The sequence below is a fragment of the Microcebus murinus genome, chromosome 12 (assembly GCF_040939455.1).
Source record: "Microcebus murinus isolate Inina chromosome 12, M.murinus_Inina_mat1.0, whole genome shotgun sequence".
Lineage (NCBI taxonomy): Eukaryota > Metazoa > Chordata > Mammalia > Primates > Cheirogaleidae > Microcebus > Microcebus murinus.
The window spans coordinates 42236706-42251626 of record NC_134115.1 but is presented as its reverse complement, the minus strand read 5'-3'; the positions used below and the strand labels follow the sequence as shown (position 1 = coordinate 42251626).

Here is a 14921-nt window from a genome sequence, read left to right as displayed (position 1 = left end):
CCATGCTGGATAGCATAGACTAATAGGTACCAGCAGGGTGTGGGGCCTTTGTATATCAAGAGGTTCTGAAATTTGTGAGAAGGACTATTAGGATTTTCTCTATTTGACCAGGTTCTTTACCCTCTTCCCCAGTTTATTTTGTCTCTCCATTGGTTGGGGGGGCAAAATTAGTGGAGAAATACATACATCAGACCATGCTTATATTAATAAAATGCACAATAAGTATAGAAAAGCAAGTCCTCCTTCTCTACACATTACTTTTCTTCTAACAACAAATTGAGATGATAGGCTTAAGAGATATTTAAGCAGAGTTGGGGGAAACTCAGATAGATAGATAGACACACTATACTTACCTGCAGTCCTCTCTCTGGATGAAAGGTTTAGTTTATTTTCTGAAAATCACCTTTTCCAGATGTTGCATATTAAATTTATGATGATCTCTTCCAGGACTGTTATTTTATGCAGGAAGATTATTTTTCCCCCTTCCCCTACTATCTTGAACAGTTAGGACCTTTTAGTAATTAAGCTCCCAATTCTCCAGAGTGGGGGCAAAAGGTCCATAATTGGAAAATGGAGTGAAGTTGTAAGCCTGAGGTTACATCATCTTCCACTCCACCCCCATCATTAGAAAGCGCATGTGTTTTTGCTTCTCCCAGCTTTGGGAAGTATGTCTAAAGTAAAAGATGGTAGAGGATACAACTGATCCTCTGCTCTGGCGGTGCTCTGGCCATAGCTGTTAAAGGCTGGTCACTGATACAATGGGTAGAACTCTGAAGACAGGCAACCACTTGGTAGCATCCCTGGAGGCAGCATTTGCTATTAATCCCGATAGTGTTTCATTTGCGATCTAACTAAATGCAACATACAGCCAGCAGTTGGTACAGCAGTTCCACAGTTCTGTGTAATCAGAGTTATGTAAAAGGAAAAGTGTTAACTGACATTATGGCTTTTCACTTTCTAAATCTGTTTTCAAAATTTTCTCTTGGGGACATTTCCACTAGTTTCTAAGTTCAGTATAGATATTTTGTAGGTTGGGCTTCAAACTTCCTTTTTCCTCAGGCTACCTACCATTTTATTATTACGTCCAGCAGATCTTTTGTGATAAAATTGTGCTTTGGCAACTTTATCAATGTGGTTTTCTTTGAGTGTAAAACAGAGACTCTGTGTTGAAAGGTTCATTAATGTGCGAACTCATTCATGAGGCTGAAAACCATGACAAAGCATTTATATTTTAAGGGAAAATAATTATCTGGCAGATAGTGGTCTGTAGCCTGAGGAAATAATGGTTTTGCTTTCTGAGGTTTTTGGAGGGATGTGGTATTTTTGAACCCATTTGCCATATCCCTAAGTCAGGAGCTACAGAAAAGTTAAGTGTGATTTCACTGGTACCTTTAACTTTCCATGATGTTGTGTCTGTTCCTCAGCAAAATCATCATTCACTGAGCACCAGACTGTTGTCATAACGCAAACTGTCAATAAAATGTTACAGGAAACGCAATAGAATGCACAAAAATAATACCCCAAACTAGCATCCAATATGGACCCTATGGTTTTGGTTCTAGGTCCTAAGAGATACTGCTTCAGTGTATATTTCAACAAACATCCATAATTAGAAGCATGGGTAGAATATTTTTTTTTGATAGAAAATTGTCCTAAATGAATAGAAAAAGTAATGTATTCATATCTGTGATTTTCTTGGCGAGTGACCTATCAGAGTTTGAGAGCTAGAGGTAAATATCCACTGTTTCCAGCACCTAGAAGTAAAGTGACCCTTTTCTAGTTGGCGAGGTGGCATCTTTAACTCCCATAGACAAGCAGGTCACCAACTAAAACATCAGCATGCGTTAATCTGAGTTCTGAGGTTCGTACTAAATGCAGGAGGATTTGGATACAAGGGACTCTGAGGGCCTCATTAGTTCTCTTTCCTGCCCTCCCCCCAAACTCTCGCGCTGTTATCACAGCCTGAAATGTATAAATTATCGGTCTGTCTTGGAATGACTTCTTAGTTGCATGTTACTTGCAAAAGAAAAAAAAATGCAAAAGTGGTAAATGCAGAATGGCTACCTTTGTCAGCTAGATGTCACACGCGATATGGTTCCTTCTGTTCACGATGTATTTGCTGTGGGCTGTAGAAGGCAAAGAGCCATTTTCAAAAGGGGAAAAAAAAGTGGTGAAAGAAAATCCTTCATATTACCCTCAAGCAGTTAGAAGTTTGTGGGGAGTTTGGGTGCCTTTCATGTACTTCAGAACCCTTTTGTCTAATTTTATGATATTGATTTCCCCCAAAAAGAACGTAACCTGGGAGAATTGCTAAGTTGTAAACATAGTGATCTGGAGAGGGTATTCTACTTCCTGAATTTTTAATGGGTACACGGCCATCTGCTCCTCCATATGGAAGCGTTATCCTCTTCTGCATCGAAGCCAACCCAGAAGCCAAAACAACAGGAGGAGGCAGCCTTCCTGTTCCTCGTGGCTTTACCTTTTATAGAATTAATAAAGCTCCTACTTATTCAGAGTTCAGATTTCCTGTTGTGTGAAAGGTCATAAAACTCAGAGTGTTGACCACCTGAAGAATGTTTTGTACTAATATAGTAAATTCAGCATTCTTTTAATTTAAAATAATTTCATTGTATTTTAGTTAGGCATAACAAATGCTAAAAATATCTTTCCTTGTTTTTAAATGATGCCTCGGAAACCTAAGAGCTGTTAGTTCTTCCTTTTAATTAGGATTTTTAAAGGTAATTTTCTTGTGTGTCTGTTTTTTAAGACTTTCATGACTTCTCTGTGGATGATGAATGCTTAGTAAAGTTACTTAAAGGATGCTGCCTCAAGAACTTACAGCGGCCTTTGCAAGCTGAGCTGTGTTTTAATCATGTTGTAGAAAGGTAAGGACAAATGATAAAACCAACCTGAATGCACATGGTGGTTTCTAGGGAGTTGCTGTGGGAAAGTGATGCAAAATGCGTTTCTCTCCCACTGTTAAATTTTTACTTGATGTTACCAGAAAGAGAATCCAGTAAGTGTTTTCTTTGTTCCTTGTAAATGAAATTATGATCTAAGTTAGAGCATGGCTTTATGCATTTCTACTTGATGTTTAAAGATGATTTGCTAGACTAAATTTACATCCTGGCTAACAGGTGTCTAGCCAAACTCTGGAAGCAGCATACTGAACTTCCAATACTCTTAACTCATGCATAATTTTGCTTGTCCATTCATTTATTCCATAGACCCTTGAGCATCCCCTGTGTGCCAGAGACTGTGCTCTATTCTAGGGGTTCAGAGTTGAGTCAACAGAATTGCCATTACTGTGATGATAATTGGGCAGGAAAGACAGGCATGTGACAAGCACTGTAACTACTTCTCTGTTGGCAAAGGGCATTTCTTCTGAATATAACTGAGTTTGTCTTTTTCCTTCTGATAGCATTGGTGACCATGTCCTGTTCTTTAGTAACCATAGGGTTGAATCAAGTTTCTGATGCCTGGCTCTTTTCTCTATATCACTATGGCAAATACATATAAGGCCAGACAAGTAACCTTACTGAATGAGGCCCGCTGAGTGGTAGCAGGCGTAGGGATTGGTGGGCACTTCAGGATAGGGAGATAGTATGTGCAGCTGCTTTTCAGCTCTAAATGATTATTGCTATACACAGTGTGTGCCCATTTAATGAAAATCCTGGAATCTGGATTTTATGTAAAGTTGTTTGATTTTTAAATATCGGCTCAAATGTTTTGAAAGCATTGCAAGCCACGAAGATCACAGCTGTAGACTACTGGTTGGCATCCTATACTCCATATTATGTACCTTTCCATCCAAGCCACCTGATCCCTTTCTTCCTGACAATAGTAATGGGAATATAGGAGGACTGGTACCCATATAAGAAGAAAGAGTATCTATTTCCCATATAAGTAATATACTATATTTAGTAAACATGTTAAAGAAGTATCCATGGAGTTCTATTTTATTTGGTGTTTTTGTAAGCATTAAAAAGGATAATTATTAATAAAAGGGTGACCCATTGTGCTGTTTTTATATTTATTGAATTTCAGAGTGAATTGTTTGTTCATATGTTTCATTAATAATTTTGGATTGTGAGCTCACCTTCAGTAGGGTTTTTTTTTTTATCTTTGAGGCTAGATTGAGGAAGAGTCTCTAGAGCTAAAGTGATTTTACATTTTATTTTTGTCTGGTTCCCTGAAAGCTTTTTAAGCCCAGGACCACTTCCATGTTAATTTCATTCTTTACCAGTTCTTGGATCATTTGGGCAATGTAAATTCACATTGCAAATTCATGTGAGGCAAGCCTGTGGGTTATTAATTTCCCAAGGAATGGTTTTTTTCTTCCCACCAAAAGTGCTGGTCAAGGAGACAACTCTCCTTGTCTTCCTCCTATATCAGTGAGTGGGTTTTTTCATCTTCCCTTCAGGGATCCCAGCTTTAAATAGAGGTCTCAGCTTCCTGTCTTCTGTGGGCCCAAGGCCTCAACTCCTGCATGAATATTAACACGTAAAGCCTTGGATGACTCAGAGGAAAGCAGATCCTAGGACTCATTCTGCATCATCCCACACATAGAGTTCTGCTTTTTTAGTTCTAGCTCTGTGTTTGGCACCTGAGAGTTTTTTCTTATGTTCTGATGTGACCTAAGCTGTGCGTTTGAAATGGTGTTACTTCTATATTTTTTAGGGCTTCTAGATGTTTTGTAGCCAGAGAGTTTAATAATGGTGCTGAAAACTGAAGTGTTGACTCCTTTATTGATTTGATGTTTTTAAGCATTATAAAACTTTATAATACAAAAGGAGTTGAACCTTACAGCTTTCTTATTTCACATGGAGTTATTTCTTGAACATATTCACGTTTAGAAAGATGATCTTCTCATTTCCAGGATTAATCTTTAAAGATCTGTGCACACTCATCTACCTAAGGGGCGGTAATCTATCGGTGGTGCTGAATTTACATTAAGGAATAAAAATATATTAAAATCACACTATTGTCATAATTTAATAAGTTCCATAACTATATAATGGCAGCTTCTCTTCGTAGGCTTAGTGTTGCACCTGTTTTCTGAGGAATACTATATATATGTTGAAAAAAATGATATGTTTCTTGTTCTGTTAAGACTTAATTGCTTTTTCTTTGCTGTTTTCAGTGAAAAGCTACTGAGATATGATCACTACCTAGTGCCATTCACTCTGTTTGAGTTGGCATTTTTGTATAAAAGCCAAGGGGAAATTGACAAAGCTATAAAGGTCCTAGAAACTGCAAGGTAAGTGATGAAGGCAGCTTTTCCATGATTGCTATGGACTCAGGAATATCATAACAACATAATATTATACACTTAAAAATTAATTAATGCCAGATTAGTAATGATGTTACTTTTGCTAACTTATGCTTGGTTTATGCTCATGACTTTTGCTGTAATTGTGCCGTTTCCAATCCTCTTCCTGCCTTATTCTATTTACAGATGTGATTGTGGGCATTGATTGGAGAGATTTCTAACTTACTCTGTTCTATATCAGGGATTTGTCCAGATAGTATTTTTGGCTTTACAGCATAAGATCTCCATTGCACCTACTCCATTTATATCAAAAACAGCCATAGAAGATATTATGTAAATAAATAGATGTGTTCTAGATTTGGCCCTTGGGTCATAATTTGCCAGCCTTTGGTGTATTCAGCCATTTCCATCATTTCCTTGAAGAGCCATAATCTCATGAAGCTCTCTGATCTTCCCCTGACTTTCTCTTCTTTCTGTCTCCCTTAGCAGTTTCAAAGTATTTTTATCACGACAATGGCTCTTAGAGTTGTGATCATGGCTCTTTTAGGTGAGGCAAAACCCCTGTGGTCTGTTTGCCTTGGACATTTCCTGCAGTGGAGAAAGAATGCCATATTAGCTCTAGGTCATACTTATCTTGGCAATTCATCATTTTTTTCATTTATTCAAATTGAGCAAATATTTGCTGAGCACCTAGTATGTGCCAGACGCTGGTAAAGGCTCTAGAGGGACTACTATAAATAGGCAATGTTTCTGTTCACTTAGCTGTGGGGAGACATTAAATAAGAAAAATATCAATGGTATGTGTTTTGCTGAAATTTACGATATGATGCAGGGTGCCTGGGTGTTACCTTAGATTGGGTTGATTCTAGAAGGTTTCTTGAGGAAGTGATATTGTAGTTGAGATTTGCATAATTAGTGCCAGTCCTGAGAAGATAGTCACCAGCTGTATAGGGAGCATTCCTGACAGAAGCCACAGCTAGGGAACCTCTAGATTGTGGGGTTGGACCACCAGGTTGATAATGATGCTTTTTACTTAGCGGGGGGATACTTGGAGCAGTTTTGAGGAGAGAAAGAAATGTTCTTCTGCTTGGACCATGATTCTTTGAGATGGTTATTAGGTAGATGGCGAGTTGGCAGTCAAATATACGAGCGTGGAGTTCATTGGTAAGGTCAGGGCTGGATGTAGATATTTCAAAGTCATGAGCATGGAGATGGTGAGCCGTGAAGCCATGGTACTTGATGAGTTCATTCTGGGAAAGTTATAAAGCTGGAGAGTGAGGTCTGTCACAGTGCCTGGGATATGCCATCTTTTTAGAGATTAAACAATAATATTAAGAAGATTAAAATCTTACTAATACAGTCAAGTTAGGAAGATATCCAGGAAAGCTAATCGAACAGTATTTCACAAGGGAGCATGGTCAGTTATGAGGACAGCTGCTAAGAGGTCAAACAAGGTAAGATCAGAGAAGTGGCTGCTGAATTTGGCAGCATGAAGATCATTGGTGACCTTGACAATTGAGGTGAGGAAAGGAATGTAGTCCGCTACTTTAGGCTACGCTTTTAGGGTGTTTGCTGTAAAGAGAGCATAGTAATGGGGCACAAGCTTCAGGGGCATGATAGAGCCAAGAAAGGTTACTTAAAAAAAAAAAATCTATCTATATGGATGGTATGAGATCATGTTGCTTTTAAAATTAATATGGTGGGCGTGAAGATGATTAATATTTCAACTGTGATATATACATATCTTCAAATCTAGTTACTGGAAAATTATGGACTATAAATACTGCTGCAAATATTTGTACTATTCAGTGCTATTTATGCAATGTCCAATTAGGCAAATTTATAATGATGAAAATAAAAGATTAGTAATTCACTATGAAAAAGCAATCAAAAGCCACCACTAACTCAAGACAGTATCAATGATGCAAACATAAAGATACTTCCCAATAATTTCAAGACTATCAGTTGTCTGCAGTTTCTCATATGTATAAGGAGCTTTGCCAAAATCAGTGGCCAGACATTTAGGAAAATACTCAATTACATCCTTTGGTAAACTCTAGTAAGATGTTGATTTTAGTTAATGCATAATACATTTTACTGACCCTCGTTGAGGTTACCAGTAAGTAGTCCATAGACATGTAAAATGAAGGGCTGCAGAAATACATGCCACTGCATAGAAAGAGGTGAGAGCCTGCCTATGGGCTAAGGCAGTATGTGAAAGTGTTTTATTGCAGATCCTTAATAATTCTAGTAAAAGAAGTTCAACATGAGCGATCTAATTCAGGATTTAAATAATCTTGGTTTTAAATATGGTCCCTTCTGACCTATTAGTATGTAATTATTGGCCAAACCACTGATATTTGCATGTGAGAATTGGAATAAGTAATTTTGATGTCATTAAGTAATCCTGCTGTCTTTGTTGCAATTATTGCTTCATTAGGATTTCGGGGGTTTTGTTTTTGTTTTTGGTATGATTGACCATGTTCACCATGTTTATATGCATCTGCCTTAAAATTCCCCAGTTTAAAAAAGGACTAGTAATAGTTCATAAAATTTGTTAGGACCTGCTCATTACCTTGCTGTGTTTGTGAATGATTTGCTAATTAAGTAGAACCTTGCTACTCGGAGTATGACCTTTAGATTACCACCAGAAAAATATGAGAAGCACGGACTATTGCTGTCCCTCCCCACCCCCAGAACCAGAATTGCATTTTACCAAGATCCACTGTTATGCATATTACAGTTTGAAAGTAGATAAGGAGATTAGAGAGAGGATGAGAAGAGTGGTGGTACCCTGGAATACAAAGAAATTTTGACTGTACAATTTTATTGTTATTGTCTTCAGGAACAACTACAAAGATTACTCCTTGGAGTCCAGACTACACTTCAGAATTCAGGCAGCTCTTCACCTCTGGAAAAAACCTTCCTCAGATTGAACAGAACATGAAGGATGGAATTTTTCCCTCAATTAACATCGACATCTGCTGTATATTAGACCTTATATTAAAGTGGAAAAATGATCTTGTGAATAAGAGACAAAAAACTAATTTTATTGTCAATATTTTCTATCATCTGAGTAGTTTACTGTTGGTCTACATAATTTTTTTCCTATGGAATGATGTTCGCTAGTATCTAGAAAATTCTTATATTTTGCCTCTCCAAAAACAATTTCATATTAGATTTGAATTGGTAGGGAATGAAGTCTTTTAAAAGACTTACAGGTACAATAAAGTCAAATTAGATTATTTATTTTTTTAATGTGGAAATTAATATTTAAGTAGCACATAGCTTACAAGTTGAACCAGTTTAGATTTGTTGGTCATTTAAACTTCAGAGATATTTTGTTGCCTAGTATTTATATTTCAAAGGGGAAATAAACATCACTTAATTTAAAATAGCTTGACAATGACCTGAAGACTTCTGAAAAAGGAAGAGGGCATGAACAGGGATGTGATAATGTACTTTGTAGGTTGAAGAGACCTATATCTATAAAAGATGATGAAATATTAAGTTATTGGGGTTTTTTTTAATCTTTACGTTGGTTACAGGTGTGGACACTTTTGTGAAACTATCCTGTTTTTGAATGTACTCATCTGTTATAACACAATCCAAAAAACCCCTGTGTATCTAAAGGGAAGAAAGTGTCATATTTTAGGAATTATTCTTAACGTTGACCATGAGAGCCTAAGATACATACATTGATTATTTTTCTTATAAGAATCAAAGTTCCTGCTGCTTTAAATGATATGCAAAATATTAATAATTTTTACAGTTATGATGTTGGTAAGATCTAATTTTCTAATCTCTCTAGCACTGTGATGGTTCCTTGTAAATATTTGGACTGTACTTAGTCCTTTAATTGGAAGATAGAATCAGGGCATGGAGAGGAAGAGACCTTGACTCTGTATGGTCCTGGCTCTGCTATGGGTTAGCAGATAACAGGGTGACCCTTGGGGAGTTCCCTGCTCTGTGTGCATCACTATATTTTACAGAAGACTTTCAAGGTCTTTTCAGTTTTATAACTGTGAGTCTGTATAGTAGGTATTTTCCACAAATAATGTTAAAATGTTGAATCAAAACTATTCTCACCTGGAGTGTGTTTTATTTTTCAATCATCACTGTTCCCTTGCCCCCCATTTCCCCATATGTGTGTGTTATGGCTAAGAACCAGATTGCATCCAGAGTGAGCAAAAACAATTCATGAGTTGATGAATCTGGGTTTTGTCCTATTTCTATTTCCATTTTGAAGAGTAACTTTTCACAGAACCCTCTGCAGTTTAACAGAGCCCCAGAGTAGTAGTCAGGAGATCATCTCTGTCAGTTAATGGTTCCATGACATGGAATAAGTGACTCACCTTTGCTGGGGCTCAGTGTCCCCTGCTTGGATAACAATGTAGTGTTTGGTTCTTGTGAGGGCTCAGTTAGGTAAGGCCTATGGTAACTTTTCTGTTAACTGTGAAAGGCTATACAAGCATGAATTATTGTAATCATGGTTTTTATGCTCTGATTATAGTATCAACATAGAAGTATTGGCCGAGTCTATGGCCTCTGTTGCAAAATGAAAGAAGCATGGAAATTCAAATACCTTTAAAGGTATTTCATTCATGTGTTTGGCATTGACAGTAGCCCAAATTATCAATTTACTCCTTGCTCTTCCCTGCTACACAAACTTGTGTCTAGCAGTATTTGCTGGTATTTTCTTTAAAGTACTGATTTTTGGACCAATATTGAGGTTATATTTCCAATGAAAGATGATTGCTATAACTCAAGTCTCAGAGTACCACCCCTTCAGATAATGTGGTAGATGACAGTGTGTTACTAATATTATATAACTTTAGGCACAGACTAAAGAGGAAGTAAAATTAACTGCCATTATAATTAGTAATGGGAAGTATGTTAAAGGTTATTTGTATATAACTTTGGAAAATATAAATCCCTTAGAAGAGCTTTGGTAGCATTTTTTAAAGCTTATACACCCAGATTATTACTGTGAGAAGCTGCAAGTCAGAGCTGAAAACAAGTAAAAAAAAATTCTCTTTTGGGTATAAAATGAAAAAAATTTTAAGAGGGTTTAAAAATTTTATTTTAACTCTGTATTACCAAATATAAAAGAAATTTCCATAAAAAATTTTCCTTTGTTACTTTTCTTATTTTGTTATTACTTCCTATTCTTTATATAGTTACCTGGTAATAGGTACAATCTATCCAGTGGATTTTTAAGTACTGTAATATCATGTTACAAATATTTGTTTCTTGCCATATTTTATGTTTCTTTGCCATATTTTGGTGGCAGTAAGCTCTTGGGACATCCACTAGCATTAAATTGTGGAGTTATTTTTTTGATTTAGGGTGTCCTGTGAAGAACAAATACTAAAGTGAGCATGTTTTATCTACTGAGGGACACACGTGATGGGCTTGGATTGCCAATGTGTCTGACAGTGCAATTTGTGTACTTCCTGGTATTAATATAATTGCCTTTTTTTTTTTTAATGGAGAGACAGGGTTCTGATTGGTTTTGTAGGAATGTTGGCAAGAAAGGCATGATTTCTGCTTGACAGTTTGTGAAAGATTAACAGTTAATGAAAGTGTTTATATGGATGTGTGTTTTAATGTCTATGCTCCTAATACAAGAGGTCCCAAGTTGTAAAGGAAAAAGTTCATTGATTCTCTGTATCCTCAGAGGGCAGAGATGAGACAAGTATGTAGAAGCTGTAGGGAGGTGAATTTCAGATGAATAAAAATCAAATATTTTCATCATTGGAACAATCCAATAGTATAACCAGTTGTTTTGCAAAGGGATGAATTCAGCAAGCCTACATGACTGTTATTCCTGCCTGTCCTAGAAGCTTAGATCAGGGCTCAAATCAGTGGGGCATGTGTAAAGAGGAAAATGCCCTTTCCTTTCCAAATAAAAGTGAATGTTTTCTCTTTTGAAGCTACTATCTGAGGTGGTTGTGATAGATACTAACAGTCCCTGCTGTTAAAAATTCAGTATGATTCCACTTCTTAACCATTCGTTTAAAGTGCAGCTGTTGATCCAAAGATTCACAAATGAATAGGAGTTTTTCTCCCTCTCCTTGAACATTAAAAATAATTGTTCAAAAGGTTTTTGTGACCAACTGGAAAAATTTCTGGAATTACTCTGATTAATTCTTCATTGATTTTCTGGCCCACCATATTTCTGTTTTTTTGTGGTTTTTTTTTTTGCTAGTTGTACTTTCTATATTTAGAAATCTTAAATTCAAGTACATTTATTTAAAATGAGTTAGGAAAGACTCCAATGATCATTTTCATACCCTAAGATTTTGTGATTCATTGGGCCTGGAATGGATCTTAGGAAATTATCTTGTCTTCTGCAGCCTCTTAACACTGTGGTTTCTCCTTCAGTCCTGCTCTGTCCGGCACATGTGGCTACTGAGGTCTTGTTATGGCCAGGGCACTTGTTAGAATGATGCTGAAAGTTGAGGGAGCAGCTGTTCGTACATGCTGCACTTATTTAAAGGCCTATCTGGTATCCTGCTTCCCAGAGTTCTGGCTTTTACTTGCTGTCTACTGTTATCACCAGATTTGTGCTTCAAATACCTCTCTGTGAAGTTTGCTTTTTCTGTTTAAGTGCCCTTAAACTTTCATGTCATGTTTATTCTGCAGATGACCAAAGTCATTGGCATTTTTGAACTTTATTCTGCCTGCCCCACTGAGCTCCTTATATATTAACACCAGACTAAGAGACTTTATTTTTGAGATTACTATTTTAATTTTATAGATATTCTTTGCTTTTTTACAAAGTACAACTGTTAGAGTTGTAGAGGCTTGACTCTCCCCTTCGAGATGTTAGTAGATTTAATTATTATTTTCTAAGATAAGATCCTGAAAAATTTAGTGAAACCTTTTCAGTCTCTTTGTTATCAAAGTTTCAACATTGACCCTCTCAACTAGCCCAGTGTTACTATTTAAAGGCTTTTAGACACATTACCCATTTAGAGAATAATTTGGTAGGTGGTTTATTTAAAGTTATATATATATGCCTTTTGCTGCCTATTAATATTTTTGAATGTGTATCATAGCTAGGTAATATGTATAAATATGTTTAAGATATTTTCAGTCTCTTTAGACATTTCTTAATCAGATATATCTGTCTATAAATAAATATATATATATAAAACAACTTACAGATATTAAATAGACCATGTTTATACTGTTCTTTCAGAAGGAGAGTGGGATTTTCCCCAGGTTCTCTGTCCCCCAGTCTAATTGTTGGCATATATTTTTCTTTCATTGTTAGATTGCTTGTTGTAAAATCCTATTCCTGCTTCCCATTTTGGTAGTTCTGTCTTTTGTACATTTGCTGTTAGATTTAGTTATTTTAGAAGGTTGAACTTGAAATGTAATGAAAAGGACAGACACATCAGAATTTATCACCAGGAAACATATCTTTTGTGTTGAGCTGTTGCTATCTGATCTTGACATTTAGACCCTCTTCTTAAGAGGGGACTATTGAAGTCCATTCTGGTCTGTTTATAACTTTATCACTACAGAAAGAAATGGTACAAGGACTGTTGAGTGGACTGAGATGCCTGAGCAGGTTGTTGGCCTGAATCGTCCAGAAGGGATATGTGGATCCAGCTGTAGAGGAAGTCCCAGCCTGGTTCCCTCCTGTTGACAATGTACTCATGACATATGTTAAGCACAGTAATGCTGCAACAGGACTTTGCATGGAAAAGTCAAAGCAGCTGCCTCGATGCTGGCATTCTTTATTAAGTACAACTAATAAAGAATACCTACAGATGTCTAAAGATTGGATATTTAATAGAGAAGGTCAAGGGACTCTAATAACAAACTTCATTAAGTGAAACTTGAATATTAACATACAGTGTACCCTGTATGTTAATCCAATAGTTCTGGAAACAGTAATTTAAATGATTAATTTAAGGGATGCTGGCATATGCCAGGGGAAGTTTTTGTTTTATTGCTACCTAATATTTTCTAGTAAATTGGTTTTAATTATTGGTAGTCTGTTGGGCGCCATTGGGGAAAAAAATGAAGTTGGTCTCAGTGTAGCCAAACTGATAGCCAACAAAATTAAAGAATGAGTACAATAAAGAACATTCTTTATCATTTCATTTGTAAAGAAATTACATTATTTTGAAATGCTGGAAGGTCTTAATTTGAAGGTATGACACACTCTGCTTTGGAAATCATGCAAACATTTTAATCATTTCTATTTTTAGTAGACAAATGTCCAGATAGCAATTGTGGGTATAGTAAATGAGTACAGTTTTCATTAATTCACATTTTTTCCTAAAGTGATTTGTTCTTCTTAGTAGATAGTTGCTTTCTATAGAGTAATTTTTTTTCTTTAAGAAAGTAATTTACATGAAAAGGGAAATTACAGTTAAATTTAATGGATTAAGCATTGTTGGGTTCTGTTTAACAGAAGAACACATATGTTTCACCAATATGTGTGGTCCAGAAAAATTACTTAATTCTCAACAATATGTTGCATTTTCATATTGTGTTAGGAAAAATTCTATATGTAGTTTATTTTTTATTTTTTTCCCTTTGCTAACTGTTGACATCCAAACACCTGAATGAAAACCAACCGACTCATTTATATATTAGTGTTTTAAAATATTTATTTGCAGATGTTCATAGAACACTTGAATTTTTTGATGCAAGTTGGTAAATCATGTAAAAGTAAATATATATATTTAATAAGTGAGATATATATGTAATAATTTAGTAATATCACTAAAATATATTTCCAAAGCAAATTTATTTTATAGGTGCTTCATTTGGGAAATTTTGCTTTGCCTTAAAACATATAAAATAAAGCTGTCTTATGATATGACAACTTAAAAACCCACTGTTAATTTGACATGTAGGGGGACTTTGAAATTCTTTGATAATGTGTTATTCACTTTTGTTTGGATTAAACAAAATTAAAATTGGAGGCCATAGTATTTTGTAACCCAATGTGAAGTTACCTGTTCAATCATCAAAGCTACCTAGATGTACTATTTATAATTCAGTGTTCTATTAGTAAAAGTTGTCATCATTTTGTCTGTTTCTCTTCTCTTTACATTTGAGTTCGGTCTCCTATCTTTCTCCCATTTTCAATGATCACAGTTTTTACAGAGCAAAACATTTTTAGAAATTGAAGATGTGTGAGTTCTATGTAAAATGAATGTGTTAGTAACATCCATCTGCTGATCAAGTAGGCATTGGATCTGGTACCAGAGAGTGAAATAGATTGTAGCTATAAAAGAATTTTATCAATATAAGTCGAGAAGGAAGAAGAAAACTGTGAACTTCTCATATTTTTAATATAAAAACTATGTTCCCAATGAGTATTCTCTTGCTGATTTTGTGTTAATGTTATCTAAGATTTGTAAGCTAATGCTGATAGAAAATCTAAAATTTCAACATGAAGACAGCAGTTCCTGGAGCCTATTTATACCATTAAGATGTTTTTGAAAACAGATGCCATCTTAGAAATTATATTTTTAAGTGCAAATAAATCATCCTAACTTGAAAGTCAACACATTTTATTTTTCATTCCTTGGTGTTACAGAGTACACTGCATTATTAGATACATGTTTAATTTGTCAGATTTTCTTAGAATTCTATATTTTCATATTGCGACACTGGT

General features: G+C 35.6%; 1 protein-coding gene across 3 annotated transcripts in view; it reads left to right on the top strand.

Annotated features, from left to right (window-relative positions):
- TTC39B (tetratricopeptide repeat domain 39B) overlaps positions 1-14330 on the top strand; it is a 108267-nt gene extending 93937 nt beyond the window's left edge. For all 3 annotated transcript variants that reach the window (XM_012769658.2, XM_012769656.3, XM_012769659.3), the window contains 3 exons: positions 2768-2885; positions 5144-5260; positions 8118-14330. In XM_012769658.2, coding sequence (XP_012625112.1) covers positions 2768-2885; positions 5144-5260; positions 8118-8208 — 326 coding nt within the window. In that variant the 3' untranslated portion in view covers positions 8209-14330. The remainder of the gene's footprint in view (positions 1-2767; positions 2886-5143; positions 5261-8117) is intronic.
- Positions 14331-14921: the final 591 nt, after the last annotated feature.